The 22,858-nt window shown below is 38.2% G+C and overlaps 1 protein-coding gene across 1 annotated transcript in view; it reads left to right on the top strand.

Annotated features, from left to right (window-relative positions):
• The window catches only part of PPP6C (protein phosphatase 6 catalytic subunit), a 24,029-nt gene extending 1,171 nt beyond the window's left edge, over positions 1-22,858 (top strand). Inside the window, exons 2-7 of the mRNA XM_080669678.1 lie at positions 8,706-8,801; positions 16,286-16,351; positions 17,355-17,496; positions 19,742-19,821; positions 19,996-20,205; positions 21,166-22,858. Of these exons, the coding sequence (XP_080525804.1) occupies positions 8,706-8,801; positions 16,286-16,351; positions 17,355-17,496; positions 19,742-19,821; positions 19,996-20,205; positions 21,166-21,414 (843 nt within the window). The 3' untranslated portion in view covers positions 21,415-22,858. The remainder of the gene's footprint in view (positions 1-8,705; positions 8,802-16,285; positions 16,352-17,354; positions 17,497-19,741; positions 19,822-19,995; positions 20,206-21,165) is intronic.

Below are 22,858 nucleotides of genomic sequence, written 5' to 3'. Positions count from 1 at the left end.
TGCTACTCTCTTTTATTTGCTCAATTAACATTGATTTGTTTGCTGTGTGGTAAGTGGGTAAACTGCCAATAGTTTTTGAAATTGTTTTATGCTTTAAGCTGTGTTTAAAGCAATTTATCTTTGTGAATTTTTTTTCTCTTAAGGAAGATGTTACTGTGTTTTTCTTTTGCTGTCTCTCTTGGTACAAGGAAGTTGATATTTAAGGACAACAAATGTGCAAAATGTTGAAAGCCAAAGGTGCTGTTGTGAATGTAACTTATTTGTACTTATAGGTAAATGATGTGCACTATATTGTAGGGGAGTCATTCTTGTGCGTTTTCCCCTTAATAGGATGATTTGAAATGAGGACAAAGCCAATATTAGTAGAAATGTAGCTTTCATGCTCATCTGAGTCCTTTGTGGCTTCTTTAGGAAACAAAGATACAAGCAACATTGGGACCCAGATCATGGATAACTAACCAGACATCTTTTGGTAGCATTGTTCATCCCATAAGAGAAGTGGGGTTTTGCATGTCAGTGAATTGAGGTGAAATTTTCTGTTCTTTAGCATATGTAAAGCTGTTTGAAGCTTTGTGTTTATAATTAGTAAAATGTTGCTTATTATAAAAATATATGTTGATATTAACTTGAAATTGGATATTAAAATGATTTGGATGATAATCAGTTGGATTTTCTTTAGACCTGTTAGTTTGATAAACAGATTTCCTTCCCACCTCAAGGAAATATTATTAAACCATTTCATTTCCCCTTGCAACACAAAATGGACTGTATTTGGCATGTATGTTTCTTAAGAAAAAAATTTTTTTAAATCTTCTGGACAACTACTGGGGAAAATTAGGAATTTTTCTTTTAAGCAAAGGCTTTTTTTTTTTGGTCTTCGAAATGTTTTTGTTAAATTAATTTGCTCCTCTTTGGTATATTTTAAAAAATTTAAATTTGATTTTACTTCTTGGCATGAAGTGCAAACTAAAATTAGGCAGGCCAAGAAAGTATTCCAGGAGCACCTTTTCAGAGACTTTAAAGCCAAAGTAAAAGATTCTGTGAGGAAGGAAAGTAATCATTGGGGCCACTTAATGATCATATGGAAAAGATTTGTTCTGGTAGAAAAGACAGAAACTCACTGTGTTTTAGACTGACTAGAAGTTGGAGGTACTAAATAAAATAAATGCATAGGATATTCTAGATCTAATCATGATTTCTCTATACCTAAATTGGAAGTGGTCAAATCACTAGTACTGAATCAAATTAATATAACTGTTTTGAAGGAATAAGGATGAAATATAAAAGTGAGTAGACAAAGTATAACCTTTCTTTAAAAAGAGGTCATGTGACTCTCATCTACAATAAAGATTTCAGAGCTGCTCATAGAAGATACAGATTCCATATCTGGCTATGGAAGACTGAATGATAAAAATCAGGTTTATTGAATATTTAAACTTAAGTACTTAGGCGGGTGATGGGTTTTATAACTTGAAGATTGTCAGATCTCTTAGATGGTTCTTAGAAGGGACATGTAAGCAAAGAAATTGCATGTTGAGTTGGTGTTCAGTTTTCTTACTGAAGAACTTAAGACAGTTACCATGGTAAGGGTTGGGAGAATACTAGTGTCTATCTCAGAGATGCAATACAAAGAATTGTGTAATTCCACAGTCACCACTTTTATGGATTAATAGTATAATCTTTGTAGAATTCACTTTTTTGTTTAATCTGAGCCATCCCTGAGTTTTTTGTATAAGGCTACTTGCTCTGCAAAGTTGTACCTCTGTCTGAAATGCCTCCATAAAGCTTCAAAGAATTTCCCTTTCTTTTTTCCCGATATTTGTTGAACAGCATTTCATAAAATTCTCATTCAGCCTTTGTCTGATTTTATAGATTGTCATCATATATTGTAGTCTTTATCTTTCCATACATACTTGTCTCTAACCTTATTGCCTGTCTTATTGATCATTCTGTTTACTTGAGTTGTTTGGTTTTGCATTGTATCTTTCTTCAGGTAATACAAGGAAAACTGAACATAGTACAGAACTTTGGTACACACCATGACTTTATAAGGGACCAGAAGAGTGTTTTTAAGACTGTTTTTGATAATGCCTTACATTTTGTTGGTCATTTTGGCCACAGAATCACAGTCTCTTGTGTATTCTGAAAATAGTCTGTAACAGTGCTGTCCAGTAGAAATAAAAAGCTTAGAAATATGAGCCGCAAAATACATTTTTTTAAAAAATATTTTTATTGACTGCAGAGAGGAAGGGAGAGGGAGAGAGAGCAACATCAATGATGAGAGAGAATCATTGATCGGCTGCCTCCTGCACTCCCCCTACTGGGGATCAGCCCACAATCCAGGCATGTGCCCTTGACTGGAATTGAACCTGTCTGCAGGCTGACGCTCTATCCACTGACCAAACTGGCTAGGGCGCAAAATACATTTTTTAAAAAGTGAAAAAGAAACAGGTGAAATTAATTTTGGTACTGTTTAACCTAATTTCAACATGTAATTAATATAAAATTACTAATGTAATATTTCCCTTTTTTTTTGTACTAAGTCTATGAAATATGGTGTATATTTTACATTTATGACATGTTCCAATTAAGACCAGTCTCATTTCAGGTGCTCAATAGCTACATGTGGCTGCAGGTATCTAATGGGACAGTGCACACCTCTAATAACTCCCCAGCCCACTTCCTAGAATTGCAGAGCTGAGAGAGAATCAGAGTTCATCTAATTCTATACCCTTCTCATTTTACTGAGGGGGTACTCAGCTTTGTAGTGTTTATGATTTGTCTGAGGATGTTCGACTAAGCCATGAATTAGGTTGGAAAGCGTGCATAGCTCTTTCTGATACAGTTAATAGCTTTTTTAGGATGACAAATAGCTTGCTTTTCTAGATATGTCTTCCACTTCATCACCTTTTTAAAAAAATCTTCCATTCTAAGTACATTGGACTGCTGTCTTCTGACAACATGCTCTGTACTTACTTGCTTCTTTGCTTTTTTTCGGTCTGTTTTTGTCACCTATTTAATATGTTTATAACACATTTATTAAATTATTTAATACTTTGTGGGTTGGGTACTAATATTTGCCTTGTTTTACAAACAGGTAACTGAAGCACAGACAGATTAACTTTCCAAAGTCATGCAGCTAGTAAGTAAATGGATGAGCTGGGATTCAAACCTAGGCAAGTCTGGCTCCAGGTTCATGTCCGTAACTAACACTTACGCTTCCTTTATGCCTGTGGTCGGCAAACTGCGGCTCGCGAGCTGTGGTTTGCTGCTCTGTTGAGTAATGAGTTTGCCGACCACTGGGATAGGGGCTTAACCACAAGGAACAGCAGCAGCCTGTAATTATTGGAATTGAGAGTCTAGGTCAGTGATCGGCAAACTCATTAGTCAACAGAGCGGCAAACCGCGGCTCCCGAGCCGCAGTTTGCCAACCACTGCTCTATGCAATACCCTCCATGCCTCTTGTGAGCTTTAGCTCAGATGCCACTTTCTCCATACAGGGTTCCTGGATTCCATAGTCAGAATTATTAGTAATGATTAAAATTTACATAGCTACTTATATTATAGTCTTCTGAGCACCTTCATGTCCATTCTGTCATTTACACAATCCTTGTGATAGGCAGAGTAGGTACCAAAGCCAGGAATTGATGAGGTTTAAGTGATTTTTACCTGAGTTACTCAGCAGAGGACATGCCTGAATTTAATTGCTAATAAAAATTCCCATTCTTGCCGAAACCGGTTTGGCTCAGTAGATAGAGCGTCGGCCTGCGGACTGAAGGGTCCCGGGTTCGATTCCGGTCAAGGGCATGTACATTGGTTGCGGGCACATCCCCAGTGGGAGGTGTGCAGGAGGCAGCTGATCGATGTTTCTCTCTCATCGATGTTTCTAGCTCTCTATCCCTCTCCCTTCCTCTCTGTACAAAATCAATAAAATATATTTAAAAAAAAATTCCCATTCTTGCCTGGCCAGCATGGCTCAGTGGTTGAGCTTCGACCCAGGAACCAAGAAATCACTGCTTTAGTTCTGGTTCAGGGCACATGCCCAGGTTGCAGGCTCAATCCCAAGTAGGGGGCAGCTGATAGATGATATTTCTCTGTCATCAGGGTTTCTATCTCTATCCCTCTCTTCATTTCTCTCTAAAAATCAATAAAAACGTATTTTTTTAAAATCCCCATTCTTTCTTTTCTATATTAACCTTTTCCCTATAGCACTTTTACTCCATTTTACCACTTACAGTATTCTGTCTTGTCTGATAGCAAATGTGTCCATCTCCACCATTAGAATACAAGCTTATTGAGGGCCAGGGCCATATCTTGTTTATTATATTCTCTACAGTATTAGAACATTGCCTTGTATGTGATAAACAATCAGTTAATGCTTGTTGAGTCAAAGTGTATACTGTTTAACAACAAGCATTTCTTTAAATGCTTCCTGTGTCAAGTACTGTTCCATGTGGGTACTAGAGGTAGAATCCCATACTTGTCTCTGCCTTTGAGGGGCTCTCAGTGTAGTAAGGGAGATATGAAAGGTAAACACATGATCATCACATGGTGTGACAGGTGCTAAGTAGAGGACTGTCTAATAACCATGATATTAGGAAACATAGAAGCAGCATCTAATTCTGACGCCATCAAGGAGAAATGAGAGGATGAGCAGAGTTTGTTCAGGTAGACAAAACAGGAAGGAAAGAACATGCAAGCAGGATAAATACCATGTGCCATGGCATAGCGTAATCTGAAAGAAAGAACATAGTTGATTCGGGGAATCTGAGGCAGTTGATATGCCTGGAAGTAGTGCTGGGAGGACATGCAGAGGACAAAATCATGGCAAACTAGGCTGATAAATTTGGATTTCCATCTTTTAGGTGGTACGTAGATAAACACTTTGAAATGTTTTTATATTTTAGGGGAAAACATTCTGTGACTTTTTTTTTTAAGTCTTTTTTTATTCTATTTTATTTTTTTAATTGATTTCAGAGAGGAAGGGAGAGGGATAGAGAGATAGAAACAATGAGAGAGAATCATTGATTGGCTGCCTTCCGCACGCCCCCTACTGGGGAGGATTGAGCCCGCAACCCAGGCGCAACACGGGTATGTGCCCTTGGCCGAAATTGAACCTGGGACCCTTCAGTCCGCAGGCCAACACTCTATCCACTGAGCCAAGCCAGATAGGGCCATTCTGTGACTTTTTGATATTGTTTAAAATGTGGCTAACTAAAAAAAAAAGTAGATTCAAAGAAAACTATTATAGGAATACACTGTTGTATGTAGTAGGAGTATGACAAAATCTTGATGATGGTACTTGAATGGATTATGGAAAACACTGCCATAAACAGAGGAGTGCCCTTGAGAGATTTTTAAGGAAGTGACAGTTGGTTTTAGAAATATTATGGCAACATTGTGAACCATGACTTGGAATGGGATAGGAATCTCATAGAAACAATAGACCAAGTGACATGAGAACTTGAAGTATAATAGGACCTGTTGATAGAATAAGTCTAGGTGATGAGGGAGAGGGAAGAGTTCAGTGTAATCTCTTGGTTTCTGGCATGGATAACTTAGTTAATACTACAACTAGATGAAGGAATGCAAGGGAGTTTGGTTTGAGCATACTGGATTTGATGTGATTTTGGCTGCTAGGCCAAGACATTGAGGTAGAGATGTTCAGAAGACTTGGATACACAGGTTGGTTAGTTAACAAATATTTATTGATTGCCATATGTGCTCCAGGCACTGTTCTAGTAGTATTAAACTCAGGAGAAAGGTCTATTACCAGTAGTTCTCAACTGGGGATGATTTGCACTCATGAGGATGTTTGGCAATGTCTGGAGACATTTTTATTTGTCACAGCTTGCGGAGTGGGGGTGGGGAGATATAACTGTGGGTATCTAGTGGGTGTAGAAGCCAGAGATGTTGCTAAATATCCTATAATTCACTGGACAGAAGCCCTCCACAATAAAGAATTATCAGTAGTAATGCTATGGTGGAGAATTTAAAGCCCAGTGTATCTGAGGGACTAGAGGTAACAGGGAGACAGGAGCAGAAAATAGAATGGAACCATGAACAAGTATCTTGAGGAAAAGGTAGACAAGGGAAATAGGGTCTCCTAAGAATGGGGTCATGAACCCCTACTTGTTCAAGGATTAGGAATTAATTGGGCACCATGCGGAGAGGTGGGTGTAGTTTACCCTAAATTTGGGATAAATTTGCCTTAGTGCCTGTTTTGGAGCAAAAAGTGTAACCAAACTTCCTACAAACCAAGCAGCAAAACAAAGATGTGAGGGGCTTTGGAGGAGCTTCTCCCATGGCAAGGCTGGATTCTGTGGGGCCACTGTATGTACTGGTATAGTTGGCTGACATATGTAGAGTTTGTACTGAGATTTCAGACTTCTTTTTTTTTGTGTTTGCTTGATATGAATTTGTAAGCTACTGCTGAACTGGAGAGATGAGAGGTAATGGGTTTGGCTTAGGGACTTAACTCTAAATCCTCAGTTGGGACTGTAGACGTGGCAGTTATAGGAGGCAGCTTTTACTTTACTCAAGTTAGTGTTCCTGACTTCAGGTTAAAGATGCTGCCTGAGTAATTTACATTCTCCAGGCCTTTGAGATTGGCAGGGTTTCACAGTGATGTTCTTTACAGTCTGCTGTTACTTTCAGATCAGTACTGGGAGTATGGGTCAGTCTCCTTCAGTTCTGGAGGCCTCATGGGCTAGGAGAGCCAGTCATATGTTGGTGCAAATTCTGGCACATTCAAATATGGTAACCATGAGATTCCCTCGTGGTTAACAAAAATGCATTCAGTATAGCAAGATAAATATTCAGAATAAGTAAGAAAAATGAGACAAAGAGAAAATAAAGATAGGAAATCAAGATGAAGCGAGAAGTAAGAATATAAAAGCTGTGATGATCAGGTTACTTCTTTGAGATTAGGCCCTGAGTTTTCTGGGAGTGAACGAAAGGTAGGAACTGGTCAATTAAAAAATTCAGAGTCTATAAGATGGTAAAAACAAGCATCTTAGGGAATCACATTTATCCTTGATAGAGACATTCTTTCCCTAGGTCCTCCTTGAAGGCAACTGTTTAATCACAGCATCTTATGTACCTCATTTATAGTCTGCACAGTGACAGGCTCTGTAGAGGACTGTTCTACAGTGTCCCATACTACAGGTTGATGGCATGACTGTAAAGTGCAATTTGGGAAAGGAGGGTGGTATAATGCAGGGTGAGGACAGGCCTCTTTAGAGGACAATCTGACTTAATTCAGGGTGGAATTTATAATAGGTTTATTTGGGTAGCATTTTAATAATTGATCTTTAAAGGGGTATAAACAGTGGGGCCCTCAAATTTACAAGTAACCAACAGTACCCAAGAGTAAGCAAATAGAAAGATCAACATTGCAGGAAACAGAGAACTTTTCTTTCCCAGAGATGCATTCTGGAAAGAAGAGTGGGAGAATAGCTTCTTTGGCAGCTTGTGTCAGAGGATGTGTTGGGGCAGTGGTCGGCAAACTCATTAGTCAACAGAGCCACAGTTTGCCGACCACTGTAGTTGGGGGAAACATTTAAATTGTATTCATGGTATGGGCTCTCACCTCCATTGATGGAAGTTAGGACTCTTTTTAAATGATGTGAAATTTGAAAGGGAGTGTGGATAGGACAAGTGCCTGACAACATGCAGGTCTCATGGCAACAAACGGAAAATTCTGTCGACTCTTGTACAAATGACAGCAAAGCACTTCTACAAATACTTTTTAAAAAATATGTATTTTTATTGATTTCAGAGAGGAAGGGAGAGGGAGAGAGAGATGGAAACATCCATGATGAGAGAGAATCATGGATCGGCTGCCTCCGGCACGCCCCACACTGGGGATCGAGCCCACAACCTGGACATGTGCCCTTGACTGGAATCGAACCTGGGACCCTTTAGTCCTCAGGCCGATGCTCTATCCACTGAGCCAAACCGGCTAGGGCTCTACAAATACTTCTGGTGGGATTCTCTTTGAGGAGGTTTGGTGAGTGTACCTGAAAAAATATTCCAAATATTTATACCTAAGGAAGGTGGGTAAGCCCTACCTGGTTTGGCTCATTGGATAGAGCGTCCGCCTGTGGATTGAAGGGCCCTGAGTTCGATTCCAGTCAAGGACACATGCCCAGGTTGTGGGCTTGATCCTCAGTAGGGGGCATGCAGGAGGGAGCCAATCAATGATTCTCCCTCATCATTGATATTTCTATCTCGCTGTCCGTCTCCCTTCCTCTCTAAAATCAATAAAAATATATTTTTTTAAAAAGTGGGTAAGATCTTGAAATAGGTACTTTAAAATATCACTATATTGTTTTATTTTTGAAATTGTACAGTAGCAGAAATAATTGTTTTAAATATTAATTGCTACTCTCTGAAGCTAACCTGAAAAGAGTAGTGCTCTTTATTCTGGCAAGATGAGAAAGAAGGTGGTAATGAAAGACTATTGAAAACAACACAGGCCAAACATGGAGTATTTGTTCTTTGGAAATGAGTTAGAGTTAAAAAAAAATGCAAGTAGCAGATTGTAAACTGTGGGAGCTAACTACTGTAAACAATCCCAGAATCATCAAAGACAGTTTCCTTTCCTATCAAACAATTTAAGTATTAGTACTTGTCTTTTTGTCATGTGATCCTTAGTTTTAATATTGTAGTAAAAGGTTGCATTTTATCTTTTCTCCTTACAGCGGCTATGTGACTATGTTTGTGACCTCCTCTTGGAAGAGTCAAATGTTCAGCCAGTATCAACACCAGTAACAGTGTGTGGAGACATACACGGACAGGTAAAATTTCATAAGCAGATTTTTAGCTTTGTACTGTCCATAGTACATGTGTAGTTCCATTTGTGCTGCAAAAAACAAACAAACAAAAACAAATAAAAAACAACAGCTGGTAGTTGGCTAGGTTACTTCAATCTGTATGACTGTTAACTAAGTGAATAAAAGCAGTGGTCAAATTATTCATGGAGTTTGTTGAAATTATGCTTGCAAAGTAAATAGAATGCAGTACTATTGTTCTGTGGAAAAGGGAAGATATAAAACACAAATGTGGACTGCTCATAGTTATTATGGTTAATAGGAGATGCAAATTTCCTTGGTGGGAATGAGAATAGCAAAGGTTCAGAAAGAAAATTGTTGGCGTGTGATTTCACAGCAAGTCACTGCTAGAATTTATTTTTTCCTCTGCTGGGTTTTTATTTGTTTGTTTTTAAGAGTTTCAAGGCAGGAAGGGCACATGTCATCTTTAGATTCTTAATGTCAGTGTTTAGTCTAGTTGGAAAGCTGTGTGTTTATAGTTTTTTTTAAATAGGGAAATGAAAGGTGAACTGAATACTCATATCTTGCTGTATGCATACAATGGAATTGGGACTACAAGACAGATATACACTGTGAACAATATAGTATTTATGAATGCTAACAGGACTTACTGTCTTCTGACAATTTCCTGTCTTACATATGACTACTTAAAGGAGCAGAAATGTGGGTAAATAGATTGTGGTTAGGGGCTAGCTGCTGAATGAGTAAAATCTTACTTTGACTACTTAGAGGGCTCTTCTTTTTGGCTTTTCAATCTGTTCTCTGAAGGTTGAGATTATAATAAATCTGACATCTGCATGTTCTCAGCTTGTAAATAGATACCCCATTATGTCACACGTGATCTGTGAGTAGATTTTAGGAGTGAATTTCTTTTAAAAAAATATATATATTTTATTGATTTTTTACAGAGAGGAAGGAGAGGGAGAGAGAGTTAGAAACATCGATGGGAGAGAAACATCAATCAGCTGCTTCCTACACACCCCCCACTGGGAATGTGCCTGCAACCAAGGTAGATGCCCTTGATTGGAATCGAACCTGGGACCCTTGAGTCTGCAGGCCGGCGCTCTATCCACTGAGCCAAACCGGTTAGGGCTTGGAGTGAATTTCTTAATATTTCCATGTAACTTCTCTCCAAAACTATAATAAACATTTATATTTTACATAACATAAAGGATAGGAATATAAGCAGTTTCTTTTAAAAAAAAGTATATTTTTATTGATTTCAGAGAGGAAGGGAGAAGGAGAGAAAGATAGAAATATCAACGATGAGAGAGAATCATTGATGGGCTGCCTCATGCAGCATGTGTCCTTGACAGGAATTGAACCCGGGACCTTTCAGTCCTCAGGCTTACGCTCTATCCACTGAGCAAGACTGGCTAGGGCTAAGCAGTTTCTTAATACATTCATAAAAGCTGGAATAAACCAAGCAACGTTTTCCTCTGATTATAACATTAAAGTTGCCCTAGCCAGTTTGGCTCAGTGGATAGAGCGTTGGCTCACAGACTGAAGAAGGGTCCCGGGTTCAATTCTGGTCAAGGGCACATACCTGGCCCAGTCTGGGGTGTGTGCGGGAGGCAGCCAATCAATGTATCTCTCTCACATCGATGTTTCTCTTTCTGTCTCTCCCCCTCCTTTCCACTCTCTCTAAAAATCAGTGGAAAAATATCCTTGGACGAGGATTAACAAAAAAAATAAAAAATAAAGAAACTTAGTGTACTGATATGAATTGATTAAAAAAAAAAAAAAGTTGAGGGGTTGCCCAGCTGACATGGCTCAGTGGTCGATTTATGAACCAGGAGGTCACAGTTTGATTCCTGGTCAGGACACATGCCCAGGTTGCGGGCTTGAATCTTCAGTGTGGGGTGTACAGGAGGCAGCGGATCAATGATTGTCTCTCATTGATATTTCTATCTCGTTCTCTCTGAAATCAATAAAAATATATTAAAAAATTAAATTGAGTCAAAACCAGTTTGGCTCAGTGGATAGAACGTCGGCCTGCGGACTGAAGGGTCCCAGGTTCGATTCTGGTCAAGGGCACGTACCTTGGTTGCGGGCACATCCCCAGTAGGAGGTGTGCAGGAGGCAACTGATGGATGTTTCTCTCTCATCGATGTTTCTAACTCTCTATCCCTCTCCCTTCCTTTCTGTAAAATATCAATAAAATATATTTAAAAAATTAAATTGAGGGGTTACCAAGAACTTTTCAATATGTGAATTACAGTCATGATCAAAGGTCAGGAACTTAGAGACAACTTCAGATTGTGAAAATTAATTGAAATCATAAAATTGTACTTCTGTATTACTTAAAACAAATGTACAGTATTTGCTAACATTTATCTTGTGTTTTGAGCTTAATAAAGTGCTTTTTAGCATATTCCATGTAAAATTTTCTCAAGAGTTCTATACGATTGGATCATTTTGTAGAGAAGGAAACTGAGACTAAAAGATTGAATTAGCCCAAACTCTCACAGCTGTTAAGGGACAGAGCAGAGATTTGAAATTCATTTGGATGCCCAGTAGTCCATATTAATTTAAGACTACCACCAAACTGTGAACATTGTTTCATTTGTACTTGACCCTTTAAAACAATTGCTAATCAAAAACATGGGACTTGTAGAGCTTCTAACAGTCTGTTGATTGAGTAAACTAAATGTAAGATATGTCCTTTGGGACTTGTATAGTTGTCTTTCCCGTGGGCCAGTTCTGGAATTGCAGGATTGGGTTATAAGTATAAACAAACATGCTGGCAAGCATGTAACAGCTGTCCCTCGGTATCTTCAGGAGATGGGCTCCAGGACCTCCCACACATACCCAAATCCTGGGATGCTCAAGTCCCTTATACAGAAATGGCATAGTATTTGCATATAACTTATGCACATTCCCACATATACTTTAAATCTAGATTACTTATAATACCTAATACAGTGTAAATGCTATGTAAATAGTTGTTTAAGGAATAATGACAAGAAAAAAAAGTCTGCACATGTTCAGGCCTACAATCATTGTAGGCCTAATACATGGTACATGTCAACAAACATAACATTCCCTGTTCACCTGCCCCTGGTCCCAGATATTTTTGATATACTGCTGGTTGAATGGGGATGAGTCTGCAGTAAGAGTCTGGGAATCTGCAAATACGAATGACAACTGTACTGCTGAGAAGCAGTGTAATCTAGTCTGGAGATGGTAGACTTCAGTATCAGACAGAGCTTGTTTTAAATCCTGACTGAGCTATGCACTGCCTGTTTAAAAAGCCACATCAGCCCTAGCCCGAGCCCGTTTGGCTCACTGGATAGTGTGTTGACCTGTGGACTGAAGGGTCCCAGGTTCAGTTCCGGTCAAGGGCACATGCCCGGGTTGCAGGCTCGATCCCCAGTAGGGGGCATGTAGGAGGCAACTGATCAATGATTTTCTCTCATCATTGATGTTTCTATCTCTCCCTTTCTCTCTGAAATAATTTAAAAAGAAGTATATATATCCTGTCTAATAAAAGTAATATGCAAATTGACTGTCACTCCAACACACAAGATGGTTGCCCCCATGTGGACACAAGATGGCTGCCACAAGATGGCAAGCAGGGGAGGGCAGTTGGGAGGGTCCAGGCCTGCAAGGGAGGGCAGGTGGGGGCGATCAAGCCTGCAGGGGAGGGCAGTTAGGGGTGACCAGGCCAGCAGAGGAGGGAAGTTGGGGGCGAGTGGGCCTGCAGGGAAGGGCAATTGGGGGGAACCCAGGCCTGCAGGGGAGGGCAGTTAGGGGCAATCAGGCTGGCAGGGGAGCAGTTAGGCATCAATCAGGCTGGCAGGGGAGTGTTTAGGGGGTGATCAGCCTGACAGGCAGAAGTGGTTAGGGGCAATCAGGAAGGCAGGCAGGTGAGTAGTTGGGAGCCAGCAGTCCTAGATTGTGAGAGGGATGTCCGACTGCCCGTTTAGGCCCAATCCAAGTAGGACATCCCTCGAGGGGTCCCAGGTTGGAGAGGGTGCAGGCTGGACTGAGGGACACCCCCTCCCCTCCCCGTGCACGAATTTCGTGCACCAGGCCTCTAATACATACATACATATATATATATATATCACTTCAGCTAGCTCCTAAGTTCTTTTTTAAATATATATATATATATATATAGTGAAACCAAGATGGCGGCATAGGTAAACACCTGAACTTGCTGCCTTGTACAACCACTTCAAAACTACAACTAAAAGACAAAACGGACATCATCCAGAACCACAGGAAGGCTGGCTAAGTGGAAATTCTACAACTAGAAGGAAAGAGAAAAGCACACTGAGACTCAGAGGAGGTGTGGAAGTAAAGTGCAGAGGTACGGAGGCGCACGCGGAGAGGGCTGGCAACTGAGTACGCAGCTGGCTTTTTCAATTTGCAAGGAGACACAAGCTCCCGACTGCTCTGAACTCCAGTTCCAGGCGAGACTCTGGGGATCCAGACTCATACGGGGAGAAACTGGACTGTCTGGCAGAGGGTGGAATGCGAGGGCGGCTTTCTCTTAGAGGTGCTTGCAGAGCTTACCGAGGCACACTGAGACCCAGGGGCCTCTTAGGGCAGGGCTGCGGAAAGCCATTGCTGTTTGCTCCACCCTGAGACTCCACCCCATCCAAGCTGTGTGCAGAGGCTTTTGCATATGAATGGCCTGGTCCTTTGAAATCTAAACTTACCTAACAAACTGCATCTGAGGGACACACTCAGGGGGCAGACTCAGTGAGCACTAAAGCCCCACTGAAGCAAGTCTTGCCTCATAAGGTGTCTCTAGCACAGAGGTTCTCCCAGTGTAGACACAACTGATCCTCATAGCCAGTTGGCCTGGAGGTCAATTCCTCCCAGTGATACCAACAACAATCAAGGCTTGACTACAACAAGACTGTGCGCACAGCCCACAAAGGGTTGCACCAAGAGTGTCCACCTCAGATAACTGGGGAGGCTGAGCCATTGGGCCCTATAGGACATCCAGCATACAAAGCCACTCTTATCAATTCAGGGAAGCAGCCAAAATGCAGAGACAGAGAAACAGGTCACAAATGAAAGAAATGGAGGAAAGCAAACGACTGGATATAGAGTTCAAAACCATGATTATAAGGTTTTTCAAGAATTTTCTAGAAAAGGCTGATAAATTTAGAGAGACCCTCGAGGATATGAAAAAGGACCAACTAGAAATTAAGCATACACTGACTGAAATAAAAAATAATATACAGAGATCCAACAGCAGACTAGAGGATCGCAAGAATCAAGTCAAAGATTTGAAATACAAAGAAGCAAAGAACACCCAACTAGAAAGGCAAAAAGAAAAAAGAATCCAAAAATATGAAGATAGTGTAAGAAGCCTCTGGGACAACTTCAAGCGTACCAACATCCGCATTATGGGGGTGCCAGAGAAAGAGAGAGAGCAAGATACTGAAAACCTATTTGAAGAAGTAATGACAGAAAACTTCCCCCACCTGGTGAAAGAAATAGACTTACAAGTCCAGGAAGCACACAGAACCCCAAGCAAAAGGAATCCAAAGAGGACCACACCAATACACATCATAATTAAAATGCCAAGAGCAAAAGACAAAGAGAGAATATTAAAAGCAGCAAGAGAAAAACAGTTAGTTACCTACAAGGGAGCACCCATAGGATTGTCAACTGATTTCTCAACAGAAACTATGCAGGCCAGACGGGAGTGGCAAGAAATATTTAAAGTGATGAATAGCAAGAACCTACAACCAAGATTACTCTACCCAGCAAAGCTGTCATTCAAAATTGAAGGTCGGATAAAGAGCTTCACAGATAAGAAAAAGCTAAAGGAGTTCATCACCACCAACCAGTATTATATGAAATGCTGAAAGGTATTCTTTAAGAAGAGGAAGAAGAAGAAAAAGGTAAAGATAAAAATTATGAACAACAAATACATATCTATCAACAAGTGAATCTAAAAATCAAGTGAATAAAAAATCTGATGAACAGAATAATCTGGTGAATATAATAGAATTAGGGGCATAGAAAGGGAGTGGACTGACAATTCTCCAGGGGTGTGGGGGATGCGGGAAGAGACTGGACAAAAATCATACATCTATGGATGAGGACAGTGGGGGGGCGTGTAAGGGCAGAGGGTGGGTTGGGAACCGGGTGGAAGAGAGCTACGGGGGGAAAAAAGAGGAACAATTGTAATAATCTGAACAATAAAGATTTAATTAAAAAAATAAAAAATAAAATAAAAAGTGACAAAACCAGAAACTAAATATATCTCACGGAAAAACAAAACAAAATAAAAAATATATTTTTATTGATTTCAGAAAGAAAGTGGGGGGGGGAGGGAGAGAGAGAGAGAGAGAGAGAAACATCAGTGGTGAGGGAGAATCATTGATTGGCTGCCTCCTTAAGGTTAAAATTCGCTGCTTAAGACTTAAACAGTTAAGGGGCGAGGGGGCGGGAATGCTTTATTTCAGTAGTTAACATTTAAATGTCAGTTTTGTTCACTGTTACTAAGAGTCTTGTACAGTTTTAACCATTAGAAATTTGATACTTATTAGTGATTTTATTTTCAAGTCTAAAAAATTGTTGGAAATTATTAGTTGTGGTAGGTATAGTTTATTACAGAAAAACTGAAGTTTCTTTAAGAATTAGATTAGGGTTATCTAGTAGACTGAAGTTTCCACATGTGTAGTTTGTCATTTACCAATATTTAGTCAAATAGAATTAGGTGAAATATGCAGTTCCTTTTTACTAATTTTTTTTAACATATTTTATTGATTTTTTACAGAGAGGGAGAGAGATAGTTAGAAACATCCATGAGAGAGAAACATTGATCAGCTGCCTCCTGCACACCCCCCACTGGGGATGTGCCTGCAACCAAGGTACATGCCCTTTACTGGAATCGAACCTGGGACCTTTTAGTCCGCAGGCCGATGCTCTATCCACTGAGCCAAACCGGTTAGGGCCTTTTTACTAATTATTGAGAGGACACTCTACATTTGTGGGGGCTGAGGGTACACATCAACAGTATACTGTAGAAAGGTAGGTTGACCTGTTCTGTATCGTGTAAGTTTATTCTTTGAAATAAATTTTTAGCCACTTGTTTACTTTATCTCATTGAAATAGATGTTAAATATGTGATGGGATGGTTAGGTGAGCTTATTGACAAGTTATGTAACTGATAAATGATTTCAAATTCTCAAGTATTAGGTGGGGAGATAGATACATGAAAGAAACTTAAGAGGGAGGCCTATAACATTAATGATATATGAATGACTTTAATGGTAACTGAGCTTTATTTTAATGTGTTTATTTTTTTTTTAAGGCTTGGAAGCTGTGTGCTTGGCAACTTTGCTTATACTTTTTTCTTTTTATTGTCAATATTTGAAGTCCTCATAATTAACTGCTGCTTTACACATTTTGCTCTCAGTTTTATTATTTTACTTCTTTATAGGAATTTGTAATCAACAAATACTGCCTTTCTTTTATAGTTTTATGACCTTTGTGAACTATTCAGAACTGGAGGTCAGGTTCCTGACACAAACTACATATTTATGGTATGTAAAAACCAGTGACATCAAGTACTTATTTAAAAAGGAAAAGATCTTATTCCATGTAAATTACATTATAATTTTATTACCATGTGATAATCACTTTAAATATCTAAAAAGGTGATTCTATACCTTTCTACATTTTTCTGGGTCCTCTAGTTGAGAATAATTGCTTTAGTAAACTGCTGAATACATAAGAATGGGTTGTAGCCCTCAGTAATGGTTGGGAAGAAAATTAATCCTAGAACCGCTGGTTTAAAGCATAAATCTTTAATTTATTGTTACTTTACCAAACTTTTTTGAGTATTCATTTTTATGTTATTAATCTATGAATTAAGGAATATGCACACAGACACATTTGCTATGAAGATGCATATTTGCTTACTTTCAGAATGTAATGTTACTGTTTTACTTTTTCTGTGTCTTCCTTCTGTAAGTTTCTAGGTCACTTTCCTATTATTCTTTTAGCTGTTTTCTTATTGGTCTAATATTGGCCCAAGTAAAACATTAATGGGAAGTGTAAATAGCATGTCATCACATGCCATTGTTAAATACAAAGCTGAACATGGAACACTGTTATGATTATGGTGTTTGCTTTTACAAAAGAAAACAAAACTATTTTATTCAAGTTGGTAGCTCTTCTGATTCAGTTAAAACATTTTTGAAATTTATTTAAAATTTTTTATTTACACATTACCTTTTTGAAACATGTTACTGTGGGTAATAGAGAATTGAAAAATGGTGGTTTTGCAGGGAAAAATCATTGAAGAATTGTACTGCAGGTATCTGTAGGCCTCCTGAATCATGGACTAACACAAACACTAGTAAAAACAGCCTATTTACTTCCATTGGAATTTTTTGTTAAAACTCAATTTCCAAATAATTCAATGTGTAACTCTTCATTTTTGTTATTTTGGGCTGTATCTCTGATTTCTGTGCACTTTGGTATAATTTTTAAAATATATTGTTGCCATTTTATTGTTTGTAACTGTAATCTTTTACTTTACAGGGCGATTTTGTAGACAGAGGTTACTATAGTTTGGAGACCTTCACTTACCTTCTTGCACTAAAGGCTAAATGGCCTGATCGTATTACACTTTTGCGCGGAAATCATGAGAGTAGACAGATAACACAGGTTTATGGATTTTATGGTAAGACCTTCTGTTTCTCTGATTCTGAACATTATTTTACATTCCTCTTTGGGGAGAAAACACACAAGTCATACATGTGCTTAATAGTAAATTTAGAAAATACAGATAATCTTTTTCCACTTTCTCACCCTTTAACTTTCTCTCTTCCCCCAATCAATGGGAAATCTTACCATGGAGAGAGAACCATTCTTAAATTTTTGGTGTACATCTTTCTAGATCAGTGCCTCAAAGCACTGTCCTTAGTTTACCTTACTGGAATCATCTGGGGTGCTTGTTAGAAATGCAGATGGCTGGGCCCCCATGCAGAACTTTTGGGACGGGACCCTTGAAGTTGTCAGAGGTGTATGTTCTGCACATTCAAGTTTGAGAATTTATTCTATATATCTACATATTTGTGTGTGTTTGTGTTGTATAATATATGTGTGTGCATACACACCACACTAAAATGGGATCACACTAAAATGGGGTCATTTAATATTGTGACCTGCCTTTTTACTTCATTAATGTTATTTTTTATAGCTGCTTATATTATACTATAAGGATATCCTGTAATTGATTTAACCAGTCCCTTTCACATTGGATATTGGAGTTATTTTATTTTATTTTTTAAAATATATTTTATTGATTTTCCACAGAGAGGAAGGGAGAGGGACAGAGAGTCAGAAACATCGATGAGAGAGAAACATAGATCAGCTGCCTCCTGCACACCTCCCACTGGGGATGTGCCCGCAACCAAGCTACGTGCCCTTGACCGGAATCGAACCCGGGACCCCTCAGTCCGCAGGCCGACGCTCTATCCACTGAGCCAAACCGGCTTTGGCTGGAGTTATTTTTAAGTTGCTGATATACACATAGCTGAATGAATATCCTTTTGTATACATATATATATGATATCCCAAGGATATATAAATATCCTTTTACACATATATTAAAAATGTGTTCTTGTTCCAGAGAATCTCAGGTCATCAGGGATTAGAAATAGAACTCAGAAAAAAAACAACAAAAACAAATAGAACTCATCCATTAAAAACAAAATAGCTGCTGCGTTGGACCGTGTGGCTCCGTTTGTTGAGAATAGGTCCGTGCACCAAAAGGTCTGTGTTTTGATTCCTAGTCAGGACACATGCCCAGGGGATGTGCAGGAGGCAGCCCATCGATATTTCTCTCTCACATCACTATTTCTCTTTCTCCCCCTCCCTTCCTCTCTTTCTAAAATCAATTAAAAAAAAACATTTAAAAATTATTTAAAAGCAAAATAGCTGCTTTTATAAAATTTTTATATGGTTGAAAGTTTTTTTTTTTTTTAAATATATTTTTATTGATTTTTTACAGAGAGGAAGGAAGAGTGATAGATAGTCAGAAACATCGATGAGAGAGAAACATCGACCAGCTGCCTCCTGCACACCTCCCACTGGGGATGTGCCCGCAACCAAGTTACATGCCCTTGACCGGAATCGAACCCGGGACCCCCCAGTCCGCAGGCTGACGCTCTATCCACTGAGCCAAACCGGTTTTGGCTATGGTTGAAAGTTTTAATAAACATGGTTAAGAAGTTCTTTGAAGAATGTAGACAGAGAATTGTTGAGCTTATTAATAAGAATTTTTCCTTGAGCACAAGGTAGATATTGAGAGATTTAAAAATAAATCTATAACCCTTTAGTTTAAGATTTTTATATTTTGAATTATTTTCTATCATTATCTGGACTCTCTTACTAGTTTAAGCTGAATTCCTATTGTCCTAGTATTTGATGTATTCTTCATTAACATTTTTATTTTTTTATTATTTTTAAAAAAATATTTGTATTTATTTCAGAGAGGAAGGGAAAGGGAGAGAGACATAGAAACATCAATGATGAGAATCATTGATCTGCTGCTTCCTGCATGCCCCCCACCAGGGATCGAGCCCGCAACACAGTCATTTGCCCTGACTAGGAATCGAACAGTGACCTTCTGGTTCGTAGGTCAATGCTCAACCACCAAGTCACACTGGCTGGGCTATTTTTTTTATTATTAATTTAGAGAGAGGGAGGAAGGGAGAGAGAGAGAAAAACATTGATTTGTTGTTCCACTTATTCATGCAGTGAATGGTTAATTCTTGTATGTGTCCTGACGGGATCAAACCCCCAATCTTGGCATGTTGGGAGGATGCTCTAACCAACTGAGCTACCTGGCCAGGGCTATATTCTTTATTTTTATTGGCAGATTCAGAATTTCATTACTGAGAACTCTCCTGTTTCTTTTATAGATGAGTGCCAAACCAAATATGGAAATGCTAATGCCTGGAGATACTGTACCAAAGTCTTTGACATGCTCACAGTAGCAGCTGTAAGTTTATATGAATCTTTCTAAAGCCACAACGTATTTCTTGCCAATAATACTTTGCATATTTTTATCTAATTACCATCTTAGTTATATTGATATTATTATGACTCATTGGTGAATTTGGATATAACTGAATTTATTATTATATGTTCAACTCTTTGTTATCCTTTTTGTTAGTTAATAGATGAGCAGATTTTGTGTGTTCATGGTGGTTTATCTCCTGATATCAAAACACTGGATCAGATTCGAACCATTGAACGGAATCAGGAAATTCCTCATAAAGGAGCATTTTGTGACCTGGTTTGGTCAGATCCTGAAGATGTAGATACTTGGGCTATCAGTCCCCGAGGAGCAGGTTGGCTTTTTGGCGCAAAGGTCACAAATGAGGTAAAGTCAACATTTTCGGAAAAGTGGTTTGTTGGTTGCTAATGAACTATACAAAGAACTATGGTGGCTGTAGATAACAAACTTATATAGTCTAGTTTACTCAAACTATGGTGGTTATGGATATAAAATTTCTCATCTAGTTTATTATATAGTATATATTTCCTTAATAATTAAATGAGATGAATAATGAAAGCACCTCCTTCAGCATCTACTTGGTAACATATATAAAATAAATGTTCCTTTTCTTCCAAATACTGCAATTAAGTAATGAGATTAAGCAAGGGCAAGAAAGGCAACTTAAAAAATATTTTTTTTCATATTTATGTTTTTAGTTGAGATACAATCGACATTTAACATTGTATTAGTTTTAGGTGTACAACATAATGACTTGATATATGTGTATATTGTGAATAGGCAATTTTTTGAGGTTCAGCTATTTACACACACACACACACACACACACACACACACACACACACACACACACACACGAGCTATATTGGGAAGTAATTGAATGTGGAATCAGAGAGCTAGGTTCAAGTTATTTATCCTGTCTGAATCTCTGTTTCATTACACTGAAAATGGGTAGTAAATCTCAGAATTTTTGCAAGAACCATACTAAACAGTAAATTATAGATATGGTAACAATATGTTTATTGTTAAACCATAAGAACTTTGTTTCATATCTGAGAGTACTTGTAGGATGCTTTTCTTCCAGAAACTTCTAGTTATGTGACTGATGATTTCTAAGCTCTTTAATAATCTCAGGCCAAAGTGACTCTATAGCCTATAACTCATTGAAATTATTGGGGGTAACTGTAGAGTTAGTTTTACAGTCATGAGAACCGTATTTAGTAACAGGATTTATACTTTATTTAAATGTTTATTCTATTATATATATAGGTTGGCATTTTTAAAAAGAATATGCTGGATACTTAACCAATCCTTTCTAAATTGCAGTTTGTTCATATCAACAACTTAAAACTCATCTGCAGAGCACACCAACTAGTGCACGAAGGCTATAAGTTTATGTTTGATGAGAAGTTGGTAACAGTATGGTCTGCACCTAATTACTGCTATCGTTGTGGAAATATTGCTTCAATAATGGTCTTCAAAGATGTAAATACAAGAGAACCAAAGTTATTCCGGGCAGTTCCAGATTCAGAACGTGTTATTCCTCCCAGAACGACGACGCCGTATTTTCTTTGAGGCCTGTGCCCATCCTGCTGACCGGTCACATTTTCTGCCCTCTTCTTACCCCAACTTCCGTGTATTACCCTCTATAATATACTTTTTATTGAGCACTTTGCTGCTGAAATGCTGCCTCTTGCCTTTTTTTATTTTAAATTATCTAAATTTATTGTTTGTTATGGTGTCTATAACAATGTTTTTCTATCAGTTTTCTCCCCCATCCCATCCCCATCTTGGACTCATCTGAGAAGACTTGAGAAATGTCTTAATACTCATACTGCTGCATGTAGCTCTTGCTTATTTACTGGTCTGAGGGAAACAAGATGTGTTTCCTTTTTAAAAAAGCCAATTGACAGAACAGACTACACTGAAATACTCCTTTTGTATCATTCAGCCTTTTATTTTAGTTTGGTAAGTTTTAAGAAATTTCAGCAGCAAAGTTGTTATCCAGTGGGCACGATGGACTGCAAATGCCTCGAGTTATGTATACTTGTCCCAGCTGTAAACTTCATTGTCCTTTGTTGGATATTTTAAGTGGATATAAAATAAATTGGTCTAAAGGGCTGCCCTCCTTGTTGTGTTTTTAAATTTGAGTTAAAAACTGCTACAGCTTATGATTTTGTACATTAAGATAATTGTATTGATCTTTTTTCAGATTCCTTGTATTTTTAAATAAAGTAATCTTAAATAAAACCCAGATAGGTTAAAAGTGTTAGAAATTTTAAACAGCTTACATTGTTAGCTTAAACTTACTCTTTTTTTTTTTTTTCTAGTCAAGAGTTCTTGACCCTTTGGTTATTGAATTTAAAACTTCAACTGAAATTCAGTACTATTTATTTAAGAAAAAAATCACTAAACTGTGCCTAAGAACATAACTGCCATATTAATTAATGTTTTGGTTTATATCCTCTATAGTAATAGAAAAACATTTAATACTTGTAATGCTGATATGTTCATTTGATACCACTTGAGTAAAATGTGATCAATCCAGTTTACAATCTATCATGAGTATTATTAAGTAATATCTATGTACTTTTCAATAGGAATCATTTTCTTGCTGTAACACTTGACCTTAACTTTTAGAAAGTGTTCTTTTTTTTTTAAAACTGCAACTGGAAAGGTTGAAAAGTCAGGACTCTTATATTTGTGAACTGTAATCTGAAGCAGGTTTTAAAAAGTGTGGAAAGAAATTGTCCTTTTTTTGTAAAGGTCTGTGATACCATGTTTCGGCTTTGTGTAAGTAATTTGAATATCTAAAGGATTGTGGTGATCAGTCCTTGATATGCAATGTCCACTTAATAAGGACAAGTGTTCCAGTGTCTCTTATGACTGTGGTCATAAATGATGTTGGAATTTACCATTTTGTGAAATAGTTGGTATCCTTTTACTACTATAATTAATTTTTGTCATTCCAGGAAATCTTTGTGAAGCCAGCCAATTAATAAAGCACTTTAGCATCTGT

Source organism: Plecotus auritus (genome assembly GCF_963455305.1).
Source record: "Plecotus auritus genome assembly, chromosome: 5".
Lineage (NCBI taxonomy): Eukaryota > Metazoa > Chordata > Mammalia > Chiroptera > Vespertilionidae > Plecotus > Plecotus auritus.
This window is presented reverse-complemented; position numbering and strand designations above follow the sequence as displayed.